This window comes from Ischnura elegans, chromosome 6 (genome assembly GCF_921293095.1).
Source record: "Ischnura elegans chromosome 6, ioIscEleg1.1, whole genome shotgun sequence".
Lineage (NCBI taxonomy): Eukaryota > Metazoa > Arthropoda > Insecta > Odonata > Coenagrionidae > Ischnura > Ischnura elegans.
In genome coordinates this window covers 34,995,852-35,011,276 of record NC_060251.1, presented here as the reverse complement: position 1 = coordinate 35,011,276, position 15,425 = coordinate 34,995,852, and the positions used below count along the sequence as shown (strand labels likewise).

At 41.2% G+C, this 15,425-nt stretch overlaps 1 protein-coding gene across 1 annotated transcript in view; it reads right to left on the bottom strand.

Annotated features, from left to right (window-relative positions):
- Positions 1-8,215: 8,215 nt before the first annotated feature.
- Positions 8,216-15,425, bottom strand: part of LOC124160692 — a 176,598-nt gene continuing 169,388 nt past the window's right edge. Inside the window, exon 9 of the mRNA XM_046536668.1 lies at positions 8,216-10,884. Coding sequence (XP_046392624.1) covers positions 10,603-10,884 — 282 coding nt within the window. The 3' untranslated portion in view covers positions 8,216-10,602. The remainder of the gene's footprint in view (positions 10,885-15,425) is intronic.

The window sequence follows — 15,425 nt, the reverse complement described above, 5'->3', positions numbered from 1 at the left end:
AATCGCTGCTTAACGTCATAATCTCCGTGGGCCTACTTGGATACAGTTATTTCCATTCTTCAGGTCATGCACTTTTTAAAAAACTCTCTACCAGCCAAAGCTTTCAGCGATTGAAATTTTATTGAAGCAGTAGCAGTTACAGAAAAACTCAAGTCAGTAAGGGCGCAAAAGATAGTTTGAGCTACCTATACATTCATCGTAATGAAAAATAATCAAGTTACATGCAAAGTTTAAGATAGTTTTATTTAAACTGATAATACGCATATAGAAGACAATGATATCTTATGGTATAAAAAAATTACAATTGTGGCATTGGAATGTTCGGCGATGGGGGTATCCATAAATTACACGTAAAGATATGAATCCGCCACTGAATGTACACCACAAGTACCACAATTTGTATCCGCCGCTGAATTGAAGCCGGGAAAAAATGTTCACAATGAAGAAGACGAAATGCTGCAGTACTGCAGCCTCGAACCCTGATTTCCACAGTAGGAGTAACCTACGATAACTATTACGCCATTACGTCTTGACGCTATTTTTATTAGCAGTGATTCAATCCGAAGGTTGGTTTGGAAAGGTGAGACTAGAGATCACCGTGGTCTTGGCTGCAGGCGAGTGAATATTACATATTCACGGTCAGTTCAGTTCCCCGGTCCACCTCGCATTTTGACGAAAATAATTGGGGGTCCGAAGGCCCCAGGGAGTTGAACACGGGACCCTTCGATCAGTAGCCAAGCTACTGATTAAAAGGGTCCCGGGATCAATCCTGGAATCAACAATCCGGGAGATGATATATTAGTAAACTGAAACGTTTGCTGTCGAATTCACGTAAATAATAATTAATTCTTGGATCAAAAAATCGACAACATAAGGAATAATGTAATATGTACGCGGTGGACATCGCAATTATACAAACTCATATTTATTAGTTAGCTCATAATCATTTAATGTCTGACTCAAGAGAGTTAGATTAACTTAGGCGTTGCGTATATTACAGTCAAACCTCCCTAAACGAACACCTTTAACTAGCGGACAACCCCCATTTACAGACATTTTTAGGCCCCAGCATCAGAAAAAAACCTTATGGAAATAACACCTCCAAAGAGCGAACACTCTTAATAACGGACGGGAACACTCGAAAATCTATATTTTTGCCCCAATGACCTCCAATAACGGAATCAATAGTGCAATCCTATGAAAATTTCCCTTACCCCAAACAACGAACACCATTTTTTGAAAGCCCAAAACTTGCCAGGAACTCATCCAGGAAAAAATACATTGACCAAATTGGGGGCGCATCTTGTTGGTCTAGTGGTTTTTAGTCCCTCCTTTTTTTTATTGGCACGCATACCTTATAGTAAGACTTTTGTGTAATTTTAAGGATAGTAGTCTGCGCTGACTATCGAGGAGATGCAGATGTGTGCAAAGAGTAAAAGGGAATTTTTACATGAATATTATTTTGATAATTGACAAGATGCCAAAAGTCATCACATGGACAACATTCAGCAATGTTTTCATTGGGAATATGTAGGCTAATAGAGTATTGTTTCAATATTTAGAAAATTATAGTAAACTGTTGAAAGGTTTAGCAAAAATATTTTTATTAAACGTCTCAGTTACAGCGTATGAAAACTGCGCCGTAATTGTCCAGACAGCAGCCCCCTTTCAATAGCGAACAATTTTCCGGTCCCATAAACGTACGCTACATGGAGGTTTGACTGTATGTTGGATATTCGCTGGATACAAAGAAATGAGATAACGGGCCCAAAAGAGAACGCAAGGGTAGGGAGAAAGCAGGAAAATAATCGGGATGTGGTACGATGCCAAGAGCGAGGAGGGGAAGTGTGGAGATATGGGGACGGGATGGACCACCAGCATCCGTCACCGCGGCAACCCTATCCCTCCTCCCCCTCCTCCTCCCCTCCCCCACTACCACCTCTCTCCCGGCGTCCGAGGAATCGATATGCGCTTAAGAATTCCTCAATGAAAACTCCCACCCAACAGCGACGATGGGGGAGTGGAGGCAGCCTCTCCCTCGACCCTGGTGACGATACTCTGTGACGTCACGTTGGCACGATACATGAATTTATATAGATGGATGGAGAAAGAGAGGTACCGAACTGACGGGTTTGTGGGTTAAGCAGGAGCACGCACATATACACACTTGCAACATCCTCATAACGCAATTCGACGCCTTTCTGACGAGTTGAGACGCATTACTCAAGCCAGCAAGCAGGGTGGAACGACTGAAAATATCTTGCACCCCTTGCGGAATAACAATAAAGATAGAATATATATATAATGCTGCTCCTCATTAAGATATTCATTTACTACACGATCCGGTTTTCCTCATAGAGCAGAACTATCACTAGGATATAATGAATTTTTAATGTGGTGTATTAGTATCTTATTTTTCAACCGCCATCATTAATAAATTCAGCATGACGCCATAAACTGTAACAGTTGACGTTCATCTTCTTTTTTTCGTAACAAGAACTAAACTAAAAACGTCTGGGATGGAACTTTACCAGAGCTTTATATAGCTCTTATTCTTGTTAGCGAAACCTTTCAAGACTTTAAATAATGAAGACAACTCATTATTGCTCATCACTGAACCTAAAATGATAATTTTCATGACATAAAATGAATCCTATAAGAAGTCAACCGCGATCGTAAATTAAATTCATAGAGAATAACAGCAGTAGTGATAGGGGAAGGAACAGTTAATGGACTGCTATCAATAGTTAACTAAATACCCTAGTAGCACCAAAAGGATTATATTTAGATTTAATATGTATCATAGTATACACTGCATACATATTATATCTGTATAAAATACATGCAAATGTCCTCCACCACGCAGATATCTAGATATTATACATATTATATCTGCTGCCATAATATGGATTTTAAGCAGGAGTTGAGACGCATAACTAATAACTAATTAAATACGTATAACTCGTCGTAAATCTGTATAATATACATATCTTATACATTTCTGATGACCCCCGGTTACGCCGTAAGGATATTATATGTACATTTTAAAGATTCTGGTATACATCAAGGATCATCAGACATGTATAAAATATGTATAATATATAGATTTGCAAATATGTATACCGGTGTATTCCGAAATCTTAAATATATACAGATATAATCCTTTTGGTGCTACTAGGGTAGTTGCTTAAAATAACTTCTCTCGCATAAAATAAACTCAAGAACGGTTCTGCTAAAGACAGGCTACTACGGAAGTCCACATCAATGACAAACAATTCTCAGGATTCTTGCTGAGTAAATTTTTTGCGGCGAACTTTTCTGCAGACCATTCTGTTAATCGTTGTTGGATCATAGTTAGAGGCATAACTCGCCGAGAAAGGGCTTACTCTTATATTCCTCACCCTTGATTACGATAGTGATAACGCTTCGAGAGAAGCATAATCACGACCCATATCATAGTTCGTCAAAATAATGACAGCTATTTCTAAAATCACTGTTCTCGCGATGACAGAATGATCCCAGAGAGCGATAGCAATGGAGAACAACAATAATAGGCCCATTGGATGGTGATAACAGCGTGGAAAAAGAGCCGCACAATCCATAACGAAGCTGGGAGGAAAAGCACTGGCGTGAAAACGTGAGTCAAAGCGGTTCTGGCACGGCCCCTTTCCGCCGGGCGAAGCGGTCAGACGAGACCTGGGGACTACACCCACGGCCAGGCCGATCGAAGAGTTCCCACCGGGAGAGAAAGAGAGAGAAGGGATAAGGACGTATGTACCTACGCCGACCCCGAAAAGCGAAAGCGTTTGTAAGCTCTACGAAAAAAAGAAACGCTCTTCGTTATTCGTGCTCGTATCATGACCATCGTGTCACACCCAAAATCTTGTCGGAGTGCATCTAACGATCAAGGTGACCATTGCATAGGAAACCAGCGCGTCGAGCGAGCGTTTTAACCCACTGTGGTCCACAGGCTGTGAGCGAATTCCAGCACACAACAGCTGGGGGAGCGTCGAGCCAACTAGACGGCAGCAAGGGAGCTTCAGGTGGGAGGACCGGGGTGGATTATATAGGTGCATATTCAAAGCCAAAAGGGAAAGGTTACGATTTCAGCCAGCGAGAGAGGGTAGCCGGGGAGGCAAAAAATACAATCAACTCGCACACCTGACGACTTTGGGACACCTGTACCTGACTAGACAATCACGAATGAGATATGTCAGAATAAAGCTCCCTATAATTTAATACCTGCGACAACAAAAGGCACTGAGGGGGGAAATGAAACTTGGGCTGATGTGCCCATTCGCTCATCAACAAAACCGACGACTGTCACATCCTCCACCTGGACCTAAAAATCGACGCCACTTCCCGGGATTGTTCTAATATCCATTATCGCTCTTTATCCATCGCCCACAGCAACAATTACGACGGATCGTCCGGCTTCAAGCAAACAACTGAGGTCACTGGAAGCGAGCATCTACGATCGCCTGTTATGTCAAAACGATACACGGGGTAGGATAGCGTGCACACTGATTTAAGACAAAAAAAACGGAAGCCAATGAAAAAAACATATCCATCTTACCGTCTTCTCCGGGATAGCACAATCCTCGTCGGTCTCCTCGCCTCAGTCCCTAGTCTTCATGGCAGCTATATTATTATTTCGTTTAATCCCAAGTTTCCGTGCAGGAGATTCTACTATAGTCACACACACCGAACTCTCCTCTGCGACGTCTCCACGATCATTTCACGTACAATCTCGGGGCGGGTCCTTTTCGTTCTCCTCCGGAGTAGTTCTTCCTTCTCCTCGCTCGTGGGGTCTTAAACAAAGCAGCAGCGGCGGCACACGGGTTGCGCGTGTATGTCGAACAACACCACCGCCACCACCCCTTGCAGAAAAAAAGCAAGCTCTGGAGCAAGTAGTACAGGGAGGGGGAGAGGGAAGAGAATATGTTTTCAGGGCGTTGAGGTAGTTTGTGTGGAGGTCTGACGGCGGCGGGATATGTCAAGGCAAAGCGGAGAGGAGAGCCCTGCTTGCTCTGTGTGTGTGTAAAAGAGAAGCCGGGTGAGGTGCGCAGAGGAGCAGCAGCAGCCAAGTAGGCGGAGGAAGGAGGGAGGGTTATTTTTTTTTACACAGGGAACGTGTGCGGCGGTAGGGTATCTGCGCGCCCTCTGAGAGCCCGAACTGCGCGCGCGGGCGGGGAGGGGTGGTGGTGCCTGACTATGTACCCTGCTCCTCTTGCGGAGGCCACGGGAACGATGAGGTTGAGGGAGAGAGAGAGATGAGAAGAGGGCGTGTTTGTATGTCTGTGACGGCTGTTCCCCGGACGCGTCGCTCCCCCTTCTTTTTTTTCTACCTTCCTGAAAAACCACACGCGCACAGATTCCCGCGGGAGCGGTCCCTGCTTGCACTTCTCTGGGTTACGGAAGATCTTCTCTCCCGGATGGGGCAGGTGGGGTAGATGAGGAGCTGAGAAAGTTGTAGGATGGGGTTATGCTCACTTAATTTTTTTATGTCAACGCACAAAAACAATATGTTTATCGCGTTATTTTTTTAAGCGTAGGGAAAGGCGTGTCCCGACCCGCGTTGCGCGACAGCCGCGGTAGTTCTTACCGTGCGGGATAACTTCTCGCGAATGGCGATCCTCACGACGGCCGCTCCGCCTGACCCAAATATCTCCCCTTCTTCTTTCAGTCTTTCTCTACAAGCTCTCCCGCCTTCTCTCCTTTTCCCGCTTTCACGTTTACTCGAGGGAGGGAGCCCGCGACCGCTCGAGTCGCCGCTACGGCCGGCGAGCAGCTCGGGGAACGGCCGTGAGCTGGCGCCATCTTACAACGAAGATGGGAACTCTGTGATCGCCTCGAGATGTCATTGTTGCATGGTGGGCAAAGCAAACATGTATTGCACGTAATATAGGCTTGCTGAGATGTTTTTGCGGTCCATTGCTTGTTGTTTATTGCTTTCCATGAACCATACGAATGTAGTGCCTCTAAATCTATTCCATACTCGAAAATTAGCCTTGTAATCAATCTGGTTCAAGAAAATTGTAATTGTAGTTAAAATTTTTTCGACACATTTAGGCTCTTCAGAGCCGGTATTTGGGTGCATTTTTTGTTTTTATTGTTTATGTTTACTCTTTGTACCATTAACACATGTAGCTGAGATTTAGCAATCACTTTGGCGTTGAATTTGCCCTCCTTGTGCGATGAAACTTTGATGCTTTCCATAAATTTCAGCTTTCATCATCTACCGGTGCTCCCTTGATATTACTACTCGTGGTGCATCACTATGCATCGATTTGAATCTTTATAAAACACCATGTGTAGGTCATTGATGTTACTATGCCTTTCAATTACGTGTATTTGATGTCAAAGTTGGGGGGGTTCCCCATATTTGATGCCCCTGATAATAATAATAATTTGTCTTTATTATACAAGCGAAGTTGGGACAGCATTGTCCTCTCTTACAATTAACTTGTTAGACATTCACAAACATCCATGCCCTGGATGGTAGTCAAGCCACCCTGGCGGGATTCGAACCCGCGACCTCAAGATTAGTAGTCGGAGACTTTACCCCGGCGCCACCGAGGCCGGCAATCTGGGTTTGCGAGTATGGAATGAGGGAGTGAGGGGCATAATCCGGTGTAAAAGATTTTTAAATTACCCATTTTTTACGAAATTTGGAGCACGCAATTTCATTTTTATTTTTCAAAACAAATTAAATTGAAAACTTTTAGATATTTAAGGACACAAAAACGATAAAACTATTAACTAATTAATATATTTAAAATTGGATAAAATATCGTTAAGACCCCCCCTGAATCTGCAACTACTAGACTTATTATTATCATTATAATTATTAAAGTATTCTACCAATTAAAATAGGTTTCCATGGACTACTCAAGAGGAATTCTTTTATTGTAGGTAATGTTAAGGCCTTGTGCTGAGCCTAGTTGGTGAGTCAAGTTAAAGGAATTGTTCACCGATTTTAAAAACTAATTACTCTAATTCAGGCCCGTAGAGAAGGAAAACAGAAGAGGTCGGAGGATATTCCTAGGTTCCCGGCCGAAGTGAGTGGCCCTTCCCCGGTGATTGCGTGGAAGAATTGATTACAGAGAGGGACTGCAGATGTTCTTTGCCTTAGACCAGCTCAATGAGGTCATGTGGTGACCTTGACTGCAATTTACAATTTTAAGATGCAGGAGTATGGGCGTACTCTGCGAGGGGCAGGAGGGGGCAGCTGCCCCCCTCTAGAAGCAAAAATTGCAAATGTCCATAAGGAAAATAATATTTTTTCAAGCAAATAATTTTAAAAACTAATGAAGAGCTGTTACAGTATCCTTAAAATGTTGATTTCATTCACCTGCCCATACTTGAATCTTACCTACAACTTGAACAACCATGGCTTGACCCCCCCCCTGACTTTTACCCTGGGTACGCCCTTGTGCAGGAGTTGTCATTGAACAGATTTTTTTGGAGGAAACTTCCTTTTAAAGATTGAAATTAACATCGAGCCTCCGATTATATAGCAAGAAAGTTATCAATGTTTGTTATGCGTTTTTGTGGTTATGATATTACTTGTATCTATAGAGAATATACTTTGATTATCAGTGGAAATTATAATTTTGATCATTGAGCTAACTTTCTTTCAAGACGGAACTTAGAGCCTGTGCAAAGCTTGGAAGAGTGGTTTATACCTTAGGAGAGCCATTTTCGTACGGAGCTTGAATAAACCTAAAGTAATTGGCTGCATTGGTTCCAATGTCTTTGAGGACGGAGTCAAATAAAGCAATATTTATATTTTAAATGATTGGTTACACTTACTAGGCATATAAGTAATAATGACAAAAAATGCTGAGTCCGATTCTACCAAAGTTAAGTTAGTGCATTTCACAAACTCATATCACTGTTTTCTTGGAAATTAACATTTTAGTCTCGATCAACAAATAGTGTGCAACGTTAAAAATTCTTCGGCGTAATTAATGGACTGTAAAAGTGTTAAAAATGGATGTCCATCAGACGACAAGGTCAATTGAAAATCATTCCAATAATTTCTCCTCGGCTTCGAAACAAGGATGTGATCAACTCCTTTTCTTACTCTACTGCTCAGGAGGCTACATGCCTGTAGGTCTTCAAGTACTTCGGACAAAAAATGCAATGAAATATTTTTTAAAAATTTATTTCTATAAAAATTGCTTAAATACAGTGATTTTTGTTGACAATGATATGAGAATGATACCTTTTATTGCAATGTTTCACAAAGTTATGCCTTTACATCGCACACATGCGAAATGAGGCTATAAAATTAATACCTCAATGATTATTAAATGAAGGTAAGGAAAAAAATGGTGTCTTTGTCACATTAAGTGAAGCATTGCTATGACACTTATAATATAAATGTGTTATGTTAAGTATCATATAATTTCCCAGCAGTTTGAGGGAAGCATTTTATGATGAATTCTGTCCGTGGGTCCTCGGACTGGCTAGGATGATTATGCCGTGCCGATTTATTTTAGAAAATGGATATTTTTCTTCGATTTTGCTTTGCTTATTATTTCACCCCCGTATTCATTCTCAGGCGTCATTGATTACACAAAACTGTAATGAGAATCGGGCACTTCCAAAACGATTATTCACCAATTTAAATAATAGCAGAGATGAGTACATTATCCCGGATAATATTTTGAAAATCCAAGTCGATCTAAACGCCTGCAGTATATCATATCATATGTGACTACTGTCCGCTTCACCGACCATGCCAGTATTTAAGAAATACACGCCATCATAATTACCTTTGGATTATTTTCAAAATATTTGGATTTAAAATTCACGAAGAGAGTCATTGCTAAACGTTATTGAAATATTGCTACAGATCGACAATCATCTTCGTTTTGTGACTCATGAAAGGATAGTTAAAGACGAGTTTACGCTTTCTCTGACGCGGAAAACTCCTGTTGTATAAACTTTTTGTTGGATTTTATGGCCTCTCAATCATGGCAACATATTGATAGATGTGATTTCTTATAACTAGCAAAAAACGAGATGAATATTTTGATATGTGGAAAAAGTTTCTTCGAATTACTCGAGATATTTTAGTACTAAGACGTGTTCAAAAAGCGTGATCTTTCGGTGGGTAAATCAGTTTGATGAGAACGTCTCAATTTTCGTGTCCTATATATTACTCGGGGGATAACTTACTGATGGTTTTTTTAGCCATGAAAAAACACACCGGGAAGACGTGCAATATCAGCCGAGTAAATAGACGCCTGAGTTGGTATTAAATCGTTTGTTCCACTAACTGTTCTTCATCCGGCCCTTCCCGTGAGGTGGCAGCGAAAAGCAATATCGAAGAAAATTGGAAAAATCTCTGCGCACTCGCGCGTCGCGTGAGAAGTCCTCTTGACCCGTACGAATCTCCAGGTCCCAGCGCGAGGATATCCTCAGCCTGTCGGAGAATATCGCCGCGTTGGGAATAAATCCGTGTACGGGATTTCCCACACCCTATACGAACCCTTTGAAGTCCCCAACACCAAGGATTAAAAAAAAGAGAAAAAAATACAACACGGGCACGCTCGGGAGAATCTTTGAAGATGAACCTGCCGGTATCAAAAGCGTACCAGTCAGGGGGTCGTCCAGAGAAAAGAAGGAAAAGGTCACGTCTTATTTTCCGTGGTGAGCACTTCGGATTAGATCACCGTGACATTGCCTGTCTCCCTGGTTCTTGGTCTTGACAAAAGGAAGCGAGGAAATGGTTTAAGAACTGTCGTTTGGTCCATTTACTGCAGTCCTAGCTGGTGGCGCTTATTTTAGTTGGAGGAAAAAAGTAACCTCAAATGTAATTTAATGGATGAAGCTTGCTTTCCGTCGTGTAGCTGTGAATTAAAATCGGTTTCTCCTTCAGTAAATATTGTGGGCGTAGTTACAAAAGTTTCCAAGATAGATTTCCGTTTTGAAATTCGCGGGAAAATTGTATTTGATTTTGAAAATAATTTTGCGACTTTAAAATACATCTTTGGAATATGAATGAAATGGTTATCCTATTTTGCATTTTAATTCCTTAGTCCGAGGAATTAAATTCACAGGTGAGAGCAACTCTTCTATGTTTCAAAGTAATTTGGTGCAAATTAAATATTCCTTTTCCTTGGTATGTTCTTCGAAAAATATTAAGATATGGTTATCCCACAGAGTTGAGGATTACTTTAGGATATTAACTTTCATATTTTTTATATACCAATGCTTTCAAATTCGTGCAGCCATAAATTAATTGATGCCGGATGACTTATTTTCTAAGATGCAAGTCAATTGTCCCTACCATTTTTTTTTGTTTCTGAAACATTCTTTGATGGATAGGTCTGCTAACAAAAGCGATAGAAGAACTTATATTTTTCATTTAACAGTTTTATGAGTTAGGGTTTTTTTTAGTATGGGTGAAATGGACTAAACCATTAACTATTTGCGTCTCACGAGTTCATTTTGTCCATGACGTTTTGCCATGTGTTTTTCCTTACGGATGAGATGGATCAACCCCAGAAGTTTCGGGACGTTTCACCGATTCAATGTCTTTCTTTTCCGGAACACAAAATCGTGTCACCTCGTGGCTATGGGGATTTATTAGAATGGCATATCGGAGAGGATATCGTCTCCGTCGGCGGGGCCGTACAGGAAGTCGAAGACGGCTCCCTCGATCGGTGAGGGTTCCTCAGGGTTCATGACTCGGCCCCTTCGGCTTCCTCCGCGCCTCTTCTTGGACGACATGGACCTCCTCAGCGTGTGTGGCTCCTCCTCTTCCTCCTCAGAGCTGCTACCACCGTCCTCCTCGTCAGAGTCGACGCCGCGTGCCAATGCATACCTCTCACGGACGTCCTTCATGATGCACGCCTCCAGTTTCTTTTGCTGCCGATAGGAGGAATAAAAGCGATGTTAGAACTTTATTATTTTTGTATTAGGTGCCCAACTAATTTCCCGCTGTTTTTTGAACGAAAATCAAAAAGTCAAAACGACCTTATCGTGAAAAATGGTTATAAATGAACCATTCAAATTATTGTCCATCGCTATCTACAACTTTTTTTGGGGAATACAGCGGGGGGGGGGGGGGGGGTAGTCAGGACTTCCCATTTGAGCGTTTACAGGTAGGTTTTACGGGGTTTTGCAACGCGGGGTCGAGCGTTGCCATACTGTAGACACTCACTTAGAATCATAAGGAATCCAAGTTCCTTGCTTTTGCATAAATCCCAACGCATCCAACTAGTGACTGTCAATATGATTAAATTCCAGTTCTGGTTCTCATATGGAGTTTTAAATGTGACATATTTACCACATTTTATTTCTTAATAATTTGCGTAGACAACCAATGATTTATGCTACATCACTAATTTGCAACTAGAGAGGCTATAAGATAGGAATTGAGTTAACAAAAAACAGAAATTCTACCCTACTTTGCCCCCAGCCTTCCAAAATTTTGACTCCCAGAAAATCTGTTGTGAACAAAATTTCTTATAGTGAATCAAAGAATTACTGCTTCTCCTATATGAGTAGCATACAAGTTAAACAGGGAAGTAGAGAAATATTTGGGTTTTATGGATGCCATGCATGGAGGTAGAAAGAAGAATTTTAAAAGAGGAATACATACTTTTAGATTTAAAAAAATGACCTGAGTGTGAATGCAAACATGAATTTTAGCTTTAACCTTGAACTAGGTTGACTCCAAAAATAATTACAAATATTAGGTGCGCATCTAAGTTCTCGCTGATTGTTTTAATGAAAATAAAACTTCATTGTGAAAAAATGGTTATAAATGAATCATTCAAATTATTGTCCATCGCTATATACAACTTTTCCCCATCAATGTGGCAGAAGCCAATACCGTAAGGGTAAAAGTGTTCATTTTTTGAGGCTGCCCACGAATCATACCATTTTTTGGTGTCTTCGTATGAGCGCAACTGCAGATCAGTCAGACCATGTACCATGTAACAGAACAAGTAATAATCGAACGGTGTAATATCTGGGGAATACAGTGGGGGGGGGGGGGTTCAGGACTTCCCATTTGAGTGCTTAAAGGTAGGTTTTAACGGGTTTTGCAACGCGGGGTCGAGCGTTGTCATGATGTAGACTCACTTAGAATCATAAGGAATCCAAGTTCTTTACTTTTGCATAAATCCCATCGCACCCAATCGCTTGGAAATGGATTGGTGGGTAACTCCTAACGCATAAGCAAGCTCTTCTTGAGTTTGGTACTGATCTTCATCGAGCAATGCCTCCAATTCTGCGTCTTCGAACGTTTTTGGCTTTCCTTCACGTTAGCATTGGAATGACCGTCTTTGAAGCGACGGAAGCTATCACGGCGCGTTGTTTCACTTAGAGCAGCATCTCCGTAAACTTTTTGGAGCTCTCGATGCACTTCAGCCTCTGTTTTCTTCTAATGAAAGAAGAAAATAAATACTCCCCGCAAATGACGGTTACCTGGCACAAACGCGGACATTTTCACGCAACAATAAGGACATGACGCTAAAAAAACTCGCCATTGTTGTCGAGCGGTTTGTTTACCAAATGTCCAAGTTTGATTCGCGACGTTTCCGATAGGTCAAAATCGACCGTAATCACTGCTAGAGCCATCTGTTGACAAGCAGCGAGAACTTAGTTGGGCACCTAATAAAATTACCGGATATAATGGTCTCATTGAATCAGACCTCAATTGAAGATCTGAGGGCAGTAACATTAATGTGCGTGTCCAAGGAATAGTGGAGACGAGGTGATTCCCAGGAATGAGTGAGTGAGGTCATCGACTAATTTACGTAAGGGTAAAGCCATTCTACTGTTCGTCGCGAATGGCTCGAGTAGTGGGCGTTGGATCGAAAAACGGAAATATACGAGTCTCTTTGTTTTCAAATTCCATCATAATTAACTGTCGTGTAATATCTGGGTGAACGCGTACATTATTATACTAGAATAATTTTCACAGATGAAGCGAAGGCAATAACTCACTCTTAAAATAAAAAATAAGTTTTACAAAATGTATTAAAGTTATGTGACAAAACTTTGCCTAACTTTTGGCTAACTACAGTAGGTCTTTTCATTCATGCAAAAATCAAACCATATGTGGAAATAATATTTCGTTTTTAACTCACTAGTCAACGTGAATTATTTAATCCTGCGAAACCTCACATTCCAATTCCAATGATATTTCTCGAGCATACCAGTTGCAGGGGAAACGGACCTATTTTTGGAACATATTCCCGATTTGAGCAAATTTTGAGGGCGGAAACTAATTTCATTAACATTCATCCCACCTATTCCTCCTTGAAATACTCTTTACATGATAAAAATTTACGTTAATTTTCATTGGTTATTTTCCCGCGACACATCACTGGGTGAGATTCCTGATCAGGCTGGATTGTGTACTTTTCCCAGCCCTTTCGCCTCCAAGGTGGGATTATCCGCGAACGTAATTTTTGGAAACGTCCAAATAGCATTTACCCTTGGCTTCCAGTAGATATGTTCGCGTTTCAATCTAGTGTTTTCCTGTTTGGAAGCTTATGGGATATGTCGATCCCCGCTTCGCCGCTTGACGAATGGGGGCGTTAATTCGTGTTGACCGTTCGAATTCCACATGCATCCCTCTTGTGTACGCTTAGTGCTTCGGGAACGGACTATGTACTCGTATGTATCGGTGGAGTTTCAATTAGGACTCCGTCGCTAAATAATACACCGGTGTCATTCCTTAATCCTAAATGACCCTGACAATGAAGATCTCTTATTAGAATGAGAGATCTAAGAGGATATTCTCGCCGTTGGCGGAGCCGTACAGGAATTGCAAGATAGGGTGGTTTCCTATTATTTTTTAATTGCCTAAATCGAAAGATTATTACTCCTGAAGTACGTATTTCGCGATTTTAGATTTTCAAATAACGATATCTATTGTTCGCGATTAAATGAAAAGTGAACATTTTCAAGCGCGCGAAAACGCGTCGGCCAAGTATGAATGTTGGGAATAGCCAGTGTGACGTCATTCTAGTTCCGGCTGCCGCCGTGTGAGGCCACCTTCGTGCGAGGCTTTGGGCGCCGCTATCATGCAGGCTGCTAGCAGGTAGTGCTTGGTTTTAGTAAGGATTATTCAAACCCTATCAAACGAAGGAAACTTTCCAATAGGCAATTTTAATAGATGACTATTAATAGATGTTTCCCTGAGCTCTGTGCCTCATGCATGCATTGGTAATCTCAGACAATGTAAAACTCCTATCCTCTCGTGTAGAAACTAGGTCCCTGTGACGTTACGTGGAGTGGCATCGCATGGGCGCAAATCTGGCCTTTTCAAAATGAGGTTAAAATTGACCATTACCATTCGTCTAAACTGGGATTTCTAAAACCAAATAATTTGTAAATTATGGATACACAATTAATCGTGGTTAACAAATCGTAATCTATGCCTTTCGTTTTCTTTGATGAAGGAAACTATTGGAGAGGGCTCCTCAAGGTTCATGACTCGTCCCAGGGGCGGTCTGGCCATGTTGGCCGGTCGGCAATCACCGATGGCTTAGGGGGCCCACACAATGCTCGTGTGAGGTGAAATGAAAAAATAGACTCAAATTACTGGAACCAAAGTCTTTTTTGCAATTAAAAAATCCTACGTTTTCATTTCATTCTACTTTACACTGTATGCATACTCAGTATTATTATATTATATAAAAAAGTAATTAAAATAAAATTGTCATATGATAAAATAGTAACTAATCCTTTTTTGGAGGAGTTATTCTGAAATTTTGTATTTGATTTTTTTTTAGATTTCAGCGCAGTTTTCAGGAACTAATTTACTAAATAATACATAAAATAGAACCATAGTACGCTACTGAATTTTTTTAGATGTAAAATTTTCACTTTTCATAGTATTTTTCTGACGAAAGTGCAATTATGTTATTAACTTTTATCTGGTTTATAGTAGCCAGAATAGCGTCAAAATCTATTCCCAGGCATTTAATTTCCTAAAATTTTCCGGGGGAGAACCACCGACTCCCCCCTTAAGGGGAGCACATGAACATACACATGTTCATTTGAGGCCCCATCGTGAGCCCAAGCCGAGGGCCCCTGGTAACCCCAGGCCGCCCCTGACTGGGCCCCTTCGGCTTCAGGAATAAGTTCCTTCTAACAATAAATCCAGCAGTTAGAAAGCTTATGTTCTACTCACCGAGTGCAAGAACCATTATTTTTTTCTTATTTTTCTCGAAACTTCACCTCTAGTTTTTATCTGGTTCACCCACTCATGCCTTCATTTCTACATTCATAATAAGAATTCTGCAGAGGGAAGGAAGACAAGTTACGACGAAAAGTAAAATTAAAGTTCAACAGTGATTTTTAACCCTAGAATAAGAGCTTAAGGAGTTTTAGGCCAAGTGTATGTATCAAATAACCACTACGACAACGCTTATCTTGGGCATGCTCTC